A 14,409-nucleotide genomic window follows, 5' to 3' on the forward strand; every position below is an offset into this window, starting at 1 on the left:
CTAGTGCTGGGATAAAATATCATGACCAAAGAAATGGGGGAGGGAAGGGTTTATTTGATGCTCAAGCTTCTACGTAACTGTTCATCATTAAAGGAAGTAGGGAGAGGAACTCAAGAAGGATAGGAATTGATACAGGGGACTCGGAGAGGAGCTGCTTACTGGTTTCCTCTTCTTGGCTGGTCCAGTGTGCTTTCTAACAGAACCCAGGACCACCAGCCCAGGAACGGAACCGCCCACAATGGGCTGACTTCTCCCCAGTCAATCACTAAGTAAGAAAATACCCTACGGCTGTATCCTATAGAGGCGTTTTCTCATCTGAGTTTCCCTCCTCTCAAATGACATTAGCTTTTGTTGAATTGAAATAAAACTAGCTAGGACAGTAAATTTATGCAGTTTTGGTTGAAAACTGTATATTGGGTGATAAACATTCAAACCTTCCCAAATAGAGCTTCTCTTAAAAGAGTTACTGGGCCACTGTTGTTGAAATACTCATCAGGTGAACTTCTTTCCTATTTGTGGGTGGAGTGTGTGTGTTCCTTGTTTCAAACGGCAGAATCTCTGAGATGGGCCCTTTTCAGTTAAAGATAACTGCGAAAAAGCAGACTAGAAGAAATGACTCCTGCGCGCAGGCTTTCCTCTTGTCTCTACAGCTTTGATATGGGGGTGGCTTGCTGACTGCTTGCAGTTGGGTATTCTATATTAGAACTGTAGCCAAGCGCATTTAGACACATCTGTAAGCCTGGTTCTCAAGGATTAAATTAAATTAAAACAAAGAGGAAAGAATATTAATCAGATCATGAAAATATAATCACTTGTGACTCACTGGGCTACTCAAGATCAGGCAATTTTAAGCCCATGAATAAAAATAAAAGAGAAGAGGGTGATAGATAATAGTGAGAGATACTCTTCCGAGATGCACTCTTAAGAGATATGAGAATTAAGAGCGTAGCTGGCTGTGGTGCTGCACACCTGCAATCCCAGCACTCTGTGAGGCAGAGGCAGGCAGATCTCTGTGAGTCTGAGGCCAGCCTGATTTACAAAGCGGTCCAGGACAGCCGGGGCTACACAGAGAAACCCTGTCTCGAAAAAACAAAACAAAACAAAACAAAAAAGAAAAAGAATATGTAAGAGCATGAGCTATACACACATCTGTAATTTTTTTTAATGTCATTCAATTTACCAATAAAGACTCACTAGCCAGCTGCTGACATGAAAGCCTGCTAGCTCAGAATGGCAGAGAAAGCACCCAGCTGACCTTCCTCCTCAGCCATGTTCCTTTCCCCTGTCATGTCAAAAACTCCTCAAACCGAATGTCCCTCTCTTCTACTTCCTGTGCATCTCTCCATCCATTCTCCTGACTTCCTCTCACCCTCTATGGTTTTTTTCTTTCCCTGTGTTCACTCCTGTTGTTAGCTGGTTACTTGCTCTACCTCTTAACCTACGGTTGATTTTATCTAATCTTATTTACAATATTCAAGCAGAAAGTTCTTGGATTAAAGGTGTGTACTATGTCCGAGGCACACAACTAGAAACAGGACTTTCCGGAAAACAAGACAATCTTGGGTTTCATTCAGAGTGATCGAATGTCCCGCATCCCGCATCCCGCATCTGTGAAGTTCCAAGCAGGGAGAATAACAGATGTCCTGAGACAGATACACCCTTTGCTGGTACTGAGAAAAGTAAAGAGACTTCTGTGTTTGGAGAAGAGCAAGCAGTGGGTGATGTGAGGATCAGAACCGTGGGAAGCCTGATGAGCTGAGATAGTAACTGATGCTCAGTAAGTCTGGGGGATAAAAATACTGATCAAAATGTAACTAGTTTTCTATTTTACCACTGCAGGGACCTTTGATGTAGAGTGTCTTACAACAGATCACTACACAGGTGGCATGAAGCAAAGATACACCGTGAACCAGTGTGGGCGTCAGTCTGAGGACCCCACAGTCTACCTGGCAGAAAGGACCTACTATATTGCGGCAGTGGAGGCGGAATGGGACTATTCACCAAGCAGGGTCTGGGAAAAGGAGCTGCATCGTTTACAAGAGCAAAAGTAACTTTCCAACCTTAGATTCCCAAAGGATTCAGCCGTAACTTTGAGACTCCCTTTCCTTAAAGATTTGTGCTAACCCTTAGGAAAAAGCGACAGCAGCATTAAGCAATAGCAATGAGCACTTCCTGGGAATCTGTGCTCACTCATTTCTGCTTCTCTTGGCATCCTCCTAGGACACCATCCCTTGACCTATTCTGACTCTGCATCCCTGCTTTTCTGACGGACAAACTCACGGTCAAACTCAACCCAAATGAGAGCAGCCACAGTATTGCTTATTTCTTCCCCCTGATTTCATTTCCAGCATAACAATCAGGCATTCCATATTCCTAAATCTGCTGTATACTTTTTAAACGCTCAGAAGTTTTTTCCTCTAAGGCCTTAACAAAAATATGTTCAGAGCCACTAATGACACAAACACTGTAAAAAAAAGTAAAAAAAAAAAAAAAAATCAGTAAGAATAAATCCCAGTAAAGAACATCAGCCTCAGGAGCATCAGAACCATCCATCTCAGAATCATGTGTCATCAGCTGACACTTCTAGGGTGGCCCCATTTTTTTTCCCAGGCATGTCTGCTCGATCATGTCATTTTCATCCTGTGACCTCATATGCACATGATCTGAGGAGTTAGGCTAACCAGTGGGACAGGTAGGCCCAGGATGCCCAGTGGACCTAATGACCTGGCGGACAGAAGCTAGCTCGATAGTTTGATGTCAGTGATACATGTGGTTTGAGATAGAAAGGACTGAAAGGTTGTTTCTGTGATTTGCATAAAGTGATTAAAAAGAACCATTAGTCAACTAAAACTTTAGAAAAAAGGAATAACTAGGAAAAAATGCGCCATTTCAGTTTCTACTGACTGAAACTATTGCATTAACTCCAAATTGTTTGAACTTGGACTCAACACTTTAGAGTGTGAAATTGTGATAAGATGATTTGATCAATGCCTGTCTTTAGGGGCATAAGAACTAAGGCTCCTTCTCCAGATGGCAAGAGTCAGGGCCAGGACAGGAGCAGATCACTGGACAGCTCTCTTTATATCACATGTCCCTTTTTTAAAATTTTATTTTATCTATATATTTATTTATTACAATTTATTCACTTTGTATCCCCACTGCAACCCCTTCCCTTGTCTCCTCCCAGTCCCACCCACCCTCTCTCTTCTCTCTCTGTGCCCTTTCCTAGTCCCCTGATAGGAGGTCCTCCCCTTCTCTCTGATGCTAGCTTATCAGGTCTTATCAAGGCTGACTTCATCATCTTCCTCTGTGGCCTGGCAAGGCTGCACCCCCCCCCGGGGGGGGGGGATCAAAGAGCTAGCCACTGAGTTCATGTCAGAGATGGCCCCTGTACCCCTTACTAGGAAACCCATCTGGAAACTGAGCAGCCAATGGGCTTCCTTTGAACAGGGGGTCTAGGTCCTCTCCATGCAAGGTCCTTAGGTTGGAGTATCGGTCTCTGCAGGGGCCCCTGCGCCCAGGTATTTTGGACATCTCCCCATTTTTAAAGTTTTTTTTCTCTCTCTGACTGGGATGAAAAATAAGTTTAAATGAGCATAACTATTCACAAAAATTTTTAATCAATAATTAAAACTTAATTCCTTTTCTTTCATGAAAACAAATACTAACCTGCACTGACTTTCCTTTTCTAGTGTATCAAATGTATTTTTGGACAAGGAAGAGTTTTACATAGGCTCAAAGTACAAGAAAGTTTTGTATCGGCAATTTACCGACGGCACATTCAGAGAACAGGTGAAGAGAAAAGCTGAGGATGAGCATCTGGGCATCCTTGGTAAGGTGACCAGCCCCATCGTGGTGGCCTCGTATTAGTGACAAGAGCTGCCTGCAGCAGCTGGCATCCATGTAGATGGTCTCCCTAGTTCTTACTGCAAAGCCATTCAAACAACAACAACAACAAAAATCATTCAACAAAAAACCCCAGAAATTTGTGTTTGCTGAATAATACAGATACTATCACTTATTTCCACCAGGAATAATGTGTTATTCCAAAAACTGATAAAATTACTTCTATTTGATGCCGATAGTTTTGGTGAAGTTTCTAGAAAATACCTCTGAATAAATAGCTTACCCAATTTCTCCTTTTTATTTCACCCTTCCCCCCCCAAAAAAAAAACCCACTTCTATTTACTTGAAAAATTAAGATGTAATCAGTTACAAGAAAAAGATATATGTGGGGATGATAAAATGTATTTCCTAATACAGAATCAGGGGAAAGTTGGCTTCGGGTTATCAGGAGCCACATTAAGACAGAGTATATAACCTGAAACCTATGAGGTGAGGTGCTCAATTTTTGAACCTTTCCTGGGTTCCATGGGATCAGACTTCCCCTTGTGAGATACTCTAGATCAGTGGTTCTCGACCTTCCCAATGCTATGACTCTCTTTTGGTGACCCCATCCATAAATTAATTTCTTTGCTACTTCATAAATGTAATTTTGCCACTGTTACAGATCGTACTGTAAAGTATCTGTTTTCTGATGATCTTAGGCAACCACTGGGATAAGGTTGTTCAATCCCCAGGTTGAGAATGGCTGCTTTAGTGCTAATGGCGCTTTTGAGGGTAACAGGAAAAGCACAGGAAACAGCTATAGTTGTCTGGAGAACAGAAACTGGAGGGCCAGCTTCATCCTCGCCAGCGCAACCCTTTGCTAATTTCATGCTCGGTAGAGGCTGGAAGTTCTAACACTGAGCCCTAAGAGTAAGCTGTGCAAAGCAGCTCCTGGCCTGCCACTAGCTGTCCCTGTTAGACTCTGACCCTCAGGGCTTTGTTAGGCTACAGCTTCCCCCAGAACATTGGATGAGAGTTACACTATGGTCTCCAGATTCAGAGAAACTTTCTCTTGTGTTTTTATGCAGTCCTCTGGGACCCGAAATAAATCATAGACTGTAACAGCATAAATCCATGGACAAAAAAAGGAGCTTTGTGATTAATATTAAAAAAAAAATTATAAAGAACAAGGAGCTTCCATCCTTTACACTGAAAAGTTACCTGATTTTTGCCTTTATCACTGATGGAAATTCCAACATACTAAGCCGCTCTTCCTTTTCACTTCTACCAGGTCCAAAAATTCATGCAGATGTTGGAGACAGAGTTAAAATTGTCTTTAAAAACATGGCATCCAGGCCGTATTCCATACATGCTCACGGGGTGAGAACAGAGAGTTCTACAGTTGTTCCAACACTGCCAGGTACTGGGGGCAGAGGGATGTGTTGCACAGATTTTATAGAAACTCCACCAGTGCTAGCTGCTGTAAAGAATAAGTCCTTCCAAATGAGTTTGTTGCCGGGGAATGCAAAGGAAGGCGGAGACAAAAGATGCCGGGAACAGCTCTGTGTGGGTTCTTGAGTACAAACACATGTTTACACCAAAACAATTTGCAGGAGGGCTGAAAAACAAACATGGAGGTATCAAAGACTCACAAACATGGAAGAATGAGCCAGAGAGATGCCCCCTGAACTGATCTGAGGTGGCATCTGTTGTTCTGTGAGGTAGACCAGTCATGCACCAGCCTCTCTAACAATGTCTGTGGTTTGGAATTTTAAAGCCTGAGTGTTTGCTTCAGTAGCAGGCATGTCCCAGGAGCTCAAGAGATGTTTAATTAAGAGAAAAATGAAGATATATTATACACACTGAAATAAAAAACAAAATTGTTTTACAGGGAAGGGTTTGTTTTAAAAACTTATCAGAGCTGGGCGTGGTGGTGCACACCTGTAATCCTGGCACTCTGGGAGCCACAGGCAGGTGGGTCTCTGTGAGTTCAAGGCCAACCTGGTCTACAAAATGAGTCCAGAACAGAATAGACCACACAGAGAAACCCTGTCTCAAAAACAAAACAAAATGAAACAAAACAAAAACACAGAAAACAAAAATAAATAAAATAATAAAAAAAACCCCACCCTTATCAGTTCCCAAACATACTAAAGCAAAAAAGAGAGTGCCCTGTAGAATTACTTTTATAAATTTAAGGGAAGATAAAGCAAGAACTTCTCTCTTGCTTTTCTAAAAGAGATAAAAGCAGACAATATTGAGTTGTAAACAAGGCTATGAAAAAGACCCATGAGAGCATCATAATGATGTTGTATTTTAGGTAGCACAGTCACAGGGCTGGACATGGGTGAACACATTTAAATGATAAAGGAGACGCAGCTCAGGCAATTGTGATATAATATTCTAGGCCTCAACGTGGAAACATGTTTTGTGTCTCTTAGAAATAGTAAAGAGGACAGGGATAAGAGCAGAGTGAAGTGGGGAACAGAGTGTTAGCAGATGGGAAACAGGGAAAGAAGGAATAGAGTAGGAACCTTGGGAATGGATGAAAAGAACAGAGAACCAGGTAGGGGTCTATGATTAGAACTCAAGGGTGTTTGTTTGTTTGTTTATTATTTACTTTATATCCTGGTAATATCCCCATCCTTCCTCACCTCCCAGTCCCACCCTCCCTCCCTTTCTCCCATCTCCCTCCCCAATTCCTTTGAGAAGGGGAGCTCCCTTTCCCATCTGTTCTAGCTCCTTGAGTCATAACAGGGCTGAGTGTGTCCCCTTGCCCTGTGGCCTAACAAGGCAGTCCCTCCACGGGGAAGTAATTAAAAAGCTGGCAAGAAAATCCATGTCAGAAAAAGACCCTGCTCCCCTTACTAGGGCACCCACATGAGGCCTGAGCTGCCCATCTGTTACTTTTTTGTAGGGGGCCTAGGTCCAGTTCATGCATGGTTCTTGGTTGATAATTCAGTCTCAGGAAACCCCTCTGGGCCCTGATTGTCTCTGTTGATCTTCTTGTGGAGCTTCTGTCATCTCCAGGTCCTTTTCTCTTTCCTCCCACTTTTCCACAAGGCTCCCTATACCTCACCCAATGTTTGGCTATGAGCCTTAGCATCTGTTTCCAGGCACTGTTAGGTGGATCCTCTCAGAGGACAACACTGCTTCACTCCTTTCTGCAAACATAGCAGAGTATTGTTAATAGTGTCAGGAGTTGGTTCTCTCCCACAAGGTAGGTCTTGGGTTGGGCCAGGCATTGGTTGGACCTTCCCTGAGTCTCTGCTATACCTGTTCTATCTTTATCCCAGCACATCTTGTAGGCAGGATGAATTTTGAGTCAGTTTTTGTGGGTGGGTTGGTGATCTCCTCCCTCTGCTAGGAGACTAGTCTAGTTAGAGGGCGTCCTCTTCAGTCTCTATGGCTCCTAATACTAGAAGTCTCTGCTAGAGTCCCTCTCATATCCCCCCAAGAAGCCCACCCTGATTTAGGTCTCAAGCTTGTCAGAGATGCCCTCACCCAGGTTCTCCTTTCGCTATAGGCCTTTTGTCCTCCAGCCCCATGTCTACTCCTCGATATGTCTGCTTCTTTTTGTTCTAGAGCTTTCAGGTGTGCTGTTAAGTTGCTAGCATGGGATCTCTCCAATTTCTTTATGAAGTCACTTAGTGATATGAACTTTCCTTTTAGCACTGCTTTCATTGTGTCCCATAAGTTTGGGTATGCTGTGCCTTCATTTTCATTGAATTCTAGAAAGTCTTTAATTTCTTTCTTGATTTCATCCCTGACCCAGTGGTAATTGAGTAGGGAGTTGTTCTATTTCCATGAGCTTGTAGGCTTTTTGTTGTTTCTGTTAATGTTGAGTTCCAACTTTAATCCATGGTGGTCTGATAAGAAGCATGGGTTATTTCAGTCTTCTAGTATCTGTTGAGGCTTGCTTTGTGACCATATACATGGTCAATTTTGGAGAAGGTTCTGGGAGATGCTGAGAAGAATGTACTATATTGTTTTGTGTTTGGGTGAATTGTTCCGTAGGTATGTTAGGTCCATTTGATTCATGGCCTCTATTGGTTTCATTATTTCTCTATTTAGCTTCTGTCTCAATGATCTATCCATTGGTGAGAGTGGGGTGTTGGAGTCTTCCACTATTTATGTGTGGGGTTCGATGTGTGATTTAAGCTTTAGTTTCTTTTAAAAATGTGGATGCGCTTGCATTTAAGACATAGATGTTCAGAATTGAAATAGCTGTCATCTTGGTGGATTTTTTCCTTTAATGGTCATGAAATGCCCTTCCCCATGTCTTCTGATTAGTTTTGGTTGAAACTCTATTTTATTAGATATGAATGGCTACTTCAGCTTGCTTCTTGGGTCCATTTATTTGGAATACCTTCTCCTAGCCCTTTACTCTGAGGTAATGGCTATCTTTATTGCTCAGGTGTTTGTTGTATGCAGCAGGATGGGTCCTGTTTTCACATTCATTCTGTTAGCCTGTATCTTTTTATTGGGGATTTGAGGCCATTTATGTTAAGATATATAATGACCAATGACTGTTAATTCCTGTTATTTTGAAGTTGGTGATAGTAGAATGTGTGTGTTTTCTTTCTTTTGGTTTTGGGGATGTGGGTTATTTATTTCCTGTGTTTTTGTGGGTGTAGTTAGCCTCCTTGGGTTGGAGTTTTCCTTCTAGTATTTTCTGTAGGTCTGGATTTGTGGCTTGGTACTGCTTAAACTTGGTTTTGTCATGGAATATCTTGTTTTCTCCATCTATGGTGATTGAAAGTTTTGCTGGGTATAGTAGTCTGGGTATAGTAGTCTGTCCAAGCCCTTCTGGCTTTCATAGTCTCTGTTGAGAAGTCAGGTGTAATTCTGATAGGTTTGCCTTTGTATATGATTTGGTCCTTTTTTTCTTGCAGCTTATAATCTTTCTTTGCTCTTTAGATTCAGTGTTTTTATTATTATGTGTGGGAGGATTTTATTTTCTGGGCCAATCTATTTGGAGTTATGTAAGCTTCTTGTATGTTTACAGCATTCTCTTTCTTTAGGTCAGGGAGGTTTTCTTCTATGATTTTGTTGAAAATATTTTCTGGGCCTTGGAGCTGGAAGGCTTCCGCCTTCTTTCATTCCCATTATTCTTAGGTTTGGTCTTTTCACAGTGTCCCAGATTTCCTGGTTGTTTTGTGGCAGGGACTTTTTAGTTTTAACATTTTCTTCAACTGATGTATCGATTACTTCAACCCTATCTTCTACACTTGAGATTCTCTCTTCCATCTCTTGTATTTTTGTTGGTGATGCTTTGTCTCTGTTTCTGTTTTCTTTCCTAGGTTTTCCACCTGCAGGATTGCCTCTGATTGCTTTCTTTATTACTTCTAATTCCATTTTTAGGTCTTGAACAGCTTTCTCTATTTTTTTACTCCATTTTCCTGTAAATCTTTAAAGGATTTATTCAATTCCTTCATTTGTTTGGATGTATTTTCCTGTAGTTCTTTATTTTCCTCCTTTAAGGCCTCTATTATTTTCATAATCTCAGATTTAAGATCATTTTTCTTATGCTTCAGGTGTGTTATTATCTCCTGGGCTTGCTGTGGTAGGACAGCTGGTTTCAAGTGGTGACATTTGGTCCTGGGTTTTGTTGCTTGTGTGCTTATGCTGACCTCTAGCCATCTGTCTAGTGTCTCTGGTGAAAGCAGGCCTGGTGATTTCTGATGTCTAGGTGGTACGGGAGGGGGTGGAGAGGACTCTAAGGTGAATGTTGCTTGGGCTGCACAGGCAGCCTTGGGTTGGCAGATGTGGTTCAGAGGACTCTTCACCTCTGCTGGCTTTGTCCCAGGTGAGACAGGCAGGTCCAGAGTCAGCAGGGAAAGGGCTCTAAGATGAAGGAGTGGCCACAAGGACCAAATATATCTGGACACAGGGTCTTTTCTGAGACTGACATTCAACCAGGGACCATGTATGGATATAACCTAGAACCTCTGCTCAGATGTAGCCTGTGGTAGCTCAGTAACCAATTGGATTCCCATAGTGAGGGGAACAAGGACTATTTCTAACAGGAACTCAATGACTGGCTCTTTGACCTCCCCACCCCCCAAGGGAGGAGCAGTCCTGTTAGGCTTTGCAGCCAGTCCTGAAGATACCTGATAAAACAGGATCGGATGAATGGGGAGGAGGTTCCCCCCCATCAGTGGACCTGGAAAGGGGCACGGTGGAGATGAGGGAGGGAATGAGGGAGTGGGATACGGCTGGGATACAGAGTTAATAAAATGTAACTGATAAGAAAAAATAAAATTAAAAAAAAAGATGAAGGAGTGGGGGAGGGGGGCACCACTGGTCTCCTTGGCATGGTGGTCAACGGGGGATGAGTCCCTCCTACGGCTCACCCCTCTGCTGGCTGTGTCCTAGATGGGAACGGAAGGTTCAGGGAGATGGTGAGCAGGTTTTGGCATTGCGAAGTCATCTGGACAGTGAACCGTCCCTGGCTTTAAGGAATCGGATTTCGCTGTACAGTCGTTTGGAGGCCAAGCAGGAGCTGTGCTCCCAGCACTCATATTTGGCTGGGCTCCACCATCTTGTCCTCACGCCCTGTATGTTCATATCGTCCAGCTGGTCTCACAGGGGGAACAGTAGGGCCATGGATTGGTTGGGATGCTGACCCCAGCTATCTAGGAGCTGCCCTTGGAAGGGGGGGGATTCAAGTCTGACTGCTGACACAGAGTACCCCTGAAACTGGGGACTCATGTTCATAAAGGCAGACCGTCTCGGGCGCCGTGAGTCTGGGACTCTGCACGGCTCCTGGACCTCGTATGCAGGCACTGCCCTCATGGAGGTGGAAAAACCTGAGGTTTGGTTGGCGCAGCGGGGCATCTCTGGGACTGGGGACTCTTGCTCCGTATAGGCAGATCTGCACTGGGCACCACGGGATCTTGTGTGACTCCTTGACCTGGGAGACCGCTGTGGGGTGCCTGGAATTACGGTCCCCAGCTCCCAGGATGTCCCCTCCCATTGGGGAAACACCGATGTCCAGTGTTTTGGGTTATTCACCGTAACCACAGTCTCTGGTCATCTGGTCATCAGAAACAGTGCACTCTGGCTGCCGCCATCTTGGAAGTCCAGGCCTCAAGGGTTTTATACTAAACACTCACCTGAAGATTTGAGTTAAAGGGGATTTATCTGGTTAAGGATTTTTAAAAGGCTTTTCTGGTTGACTTATGAGTAATTGACTATAGGGGCAAAATGGAAACGTTAAGGGTCAATTAGGGAAACCCTGCACTAAACTCGGTGGGGAAAAAAAATGAAACTTAGAATTAACAACATTTGGCTGAACCAGATGAAGGGATAAGATGTTGTGATGCTGCAATTCTACTTTAAAGGAATACCAAAAGAGTCTGCTGGAAATTGGGCACTTGAGTCTTATGGAAGGAGGTGTCAAGGGTGACTCTAAGGCTTTGGGAATCAATCCCTCGTGACAGAGCAGGCTGGAAGAACAATTTATAGAAATAAGAGTGCTCAGCAGAAGTCAGATGGTGAGGTCTCACTTTTACATTTTGTGTTTAACATTTACATTTTATATTCTTGGTGAAATTTTCTGCCCAGACAAGGGATGAGGAAACTGGGACTGAAAGTGATAGTTTGAGGAAAGGCGGAAAACCCTTAATTCCAGACCTCAGCTCTTGCTCATTTCCCTAGTAAAGGATTTCAGACTCTACAGTGTTAATCTGACAGTTATATGTTTACAGGAAGTGGCAAAGTCTATGTACACAGAGGGGAGTCAGGACAGGTGAGCTGGCAAAGCTGCCAGTCAAGGTTCTTGGACAGATATACAGGAAGCTCTGTGGCAACTGGAAAAGGTCAGACTGGAGAAAAGCCAGGAGTATGTGGGAAAAGGGTACATGACAAAGTAAGAGGACAGGGTAAATGTCTGTCTTCAAAGCATCAAGGACTAATATATGTCTTGGATGTGACGAAACAGTGACAAAGAAGTACATGGTATGATAGAATCAGATGATAACAGAAGGAGACAGAATTAGAAGTCCGTGACCTTTAAGATCAAGTGGTTTCATGGCTTTTTCTGAGGAATCGTCAGCTCACTGAGGATGATGGTGAAAAGGAAGCAGGAAAGTAAAGGAAGGTAAAGATGACTCTACAGAGCGTAATCACACGGATACACCGTGGGCAAGGTGCTGGGGCAGAGGGCAACCTAATGGTATCTACAGAAAAAAGATATTAAGTAAGAAGAGATGGATCCATGCAGTTTCTTCAGTCTATGACATTAGAATGACCGCCCTCTGGCTTTGTGGTACGGCAAGTGAATGAGAACTGATTAATTCAAGGACATACAAAGACCTAAAAATGCCTTAGAACTAAACTCCCAGGCCATCAAGGTGGTTCGGTAGGTAAAGGTGCTTTCTGCCATGCCTGAGAACATCTAAAGTTGCATCTTTAGAACCCATATGGTTGAAAGAGAGAATTCCCACCTACTATCCCAACTTTCACACGTGCTGTGGCAAGCGTGCACACACACACACACACACACACACACACACACACACACACACACCCTCACCTGCACATATACTCACCATAATATTTAAAAACTAAATTCTTGAAATAATTTGGAATACTATTATTTTTTGAGTAGCTATCTTGACATTCTTACTTTCTTGATCACTGGTTATCAAGGCTTAATATATGCATATGCTAAATATATGCACATTGTATGTGTCTAAAAATGCATATGCATGTAAAACGCATCATGTGTGTCAGATACAAACGGAATATAACCAGGCATGTAACTCTTGGCTAATTTAGGTGAAATTCGCACTTATATATGGCAAATCCCAGAAAGGTCAGGCGCTGGAAGAGAGGACACACCTTGCATCCCATGGGCTTATTACTCAACCGTGGACCACGTTAAGGTAAACATTCAACCATTTGTTTTTTTAAGAATTCCCCAGTTAGAGAGAGACAATTGAAAACAGATACAGTTAGAGCTTTCCTGTGCTCAAATCTATGTCGCAATCACAGGAATTAAGCTGCTCTGTAATCTATTTCAGGTTACATTTTTGGTAGGTTTGCTTTAAAATATAAAATTATAATTATCATATTCCTGGTTATTGATAATACGTAGCAAGAATTTAAAACCAATGTATTTTGTTTCTCTTTTGATATAAAAACATGTTAAATGCAAAGAACTAAGACACGTGGCTTCAGTGTTTTTTACAGACCCTACAGCCATTCAGAACTGTAGCTATTATTAAATAAAATATTGCAATGAAACACCCAGCAACCGCCTCAAGTAAGCTGTTGTGCAGAACTAAATCTTGATCAGAATCCCTTCTAAGTTCTCAACCTGTCAATTTAGCTGCTTGCTGGGGACCCAACCAGAAATTCCCAGAGACTTATACCTAGCACCTTCTAAAATGGACACTTCTAAAGGGGTCTTCCTCCACCCCTTTATTTCCTGTTGTAAAACAACAACAATAAAAACGACAGGACAAGTAGCAGGTTCTACCAATTCACTCATGCAGGAACCTGAAACCATTGCTCTCTCCCAGACAATCTGCCACTATCAGTTGCTCAGCCTATTCCTCTCTGTTTTCATGCTTCAGTTCTTGTAGTTTGTTTCAGCTGCTGCCGCCCAGCCTACAGACTTTCCCCACCAAATCTTCCCTCCACTGACCAATGAATGTGACTGGAATAACGTGCAGACTGCCGTTATTCCCTGTCCAATGTTTCAGAGGCTGGAACGCAGCCTGAACTTCACTAATATGATATAGCCCGAGGATGATACAAGACACAACCTGCCATCCCTGAAAAGCACCTGGCCACACCAAACTCCCCAGGTGTTTAAGAGTTAACTGTGGTCTTTCATGTAGGTATTCTCGTAGGTATTAGCATTCTAATGCTAATGGACAATTTCCTTGGCTTCTACTCACGTCTTCTGTTCCTAGGTGAGCTCCTATGTGAACTCCATGGCTTTGTTTCATTCGGCCGTGGGTATACAGTGGCCATGGGTATACAGTGACGGCCACAATGCTGGGCTCACCATGATGAGCTCACGAGTTTATGAGATGAACAACCAACACTGTTTGTTCCGGTAGCTCATTAGGTTAAGGCAACTTTTGGCCTCTGGACATATCTAAGTTCCACACCAGCCATGTGACCTGTCTGCTATGCATCATTGTTTCAACTTAACTATGTCAAGTATGAGGACACTGAAGTGGTGGCTTCCCTCTAGGCTGGGCATCCCACTAAAACAAACTCCTCCAAAACCGCTGGGATTGTGGGTAAGGTCTCGCCTCCCTCAGGGGAGCACTTCCAGGATAACTGTAGTTTCTGCTTGTTTTCAGGATCTCTATAGTGGACTCATAGGCCCACTGATTGTTTGTCGGAAATCTTACGTGAAAGTATTCAATCCTATAAAGAAAGTGGAGTTTTCCCTCTTGTTTCTAGTGTTTGATGAGAATGAATCTTGGTACTTAGATGACAACATCAAAATGTACTCTGATCACCCTGAGAAAGTAGACAAAGACAATGAGGACTTCATAGAAAGCAATAAAATGCATGGTATGAGAAACTACTCCAAAACACTTTCCTTTTTCACCT

General features: G+C 43.0%; 1 protein-coding gene across 2 annotated transcripts in view; it reads left to right on the top strand.

The window, feature by feature from the left end:
* Cp (ceruloplasmin) overlaps positions 1-14,409 on the top strand; it is a 54,830-nt gene that overhangs the window by 24,692 nt on the left and 15,729 nt on the right. For both annotated transcript variants that reach the window (XM_055626068.1, XM_055626067.1), the window contains exons 12-16: positions 1,840-2,047; positions 3,693-3,832; positions 5,120-5,248; positions 12,613-12,719; positions 14,154-14,370. In XM_055626068.1, the coding sequence (XP_055482043.1) occupies positions 1,840-2,047; positions 3,693-3,832; positions 5,120-5,248; positions 12,613-12,719; positions 14,154-14,370 (801 nt within the window). The remainder of the gene's footprint in view (positions 1-1,839; positions 2,048-3,692; positions 3,833-5,119; positions 5,249-12,612; positions 12,720-14,153; positions 14,371-14,409) is intronic.

The sequence above is a fragment of the Psammomys obesus genome, unplaced genomic scaffold (assembly GCF_907164565.1).
Source record: "Psammomys obesus unplaced genomic scaffold, mPsaObe1.curated_primary_1811, whole genome shotgun sequence".
Classification (NCBI taxonomy): Eukaryota; Metazoa; Chordata; class Mammalia; order Rodentia; family Muridae; genus Psammomys; species Psammomys obesus.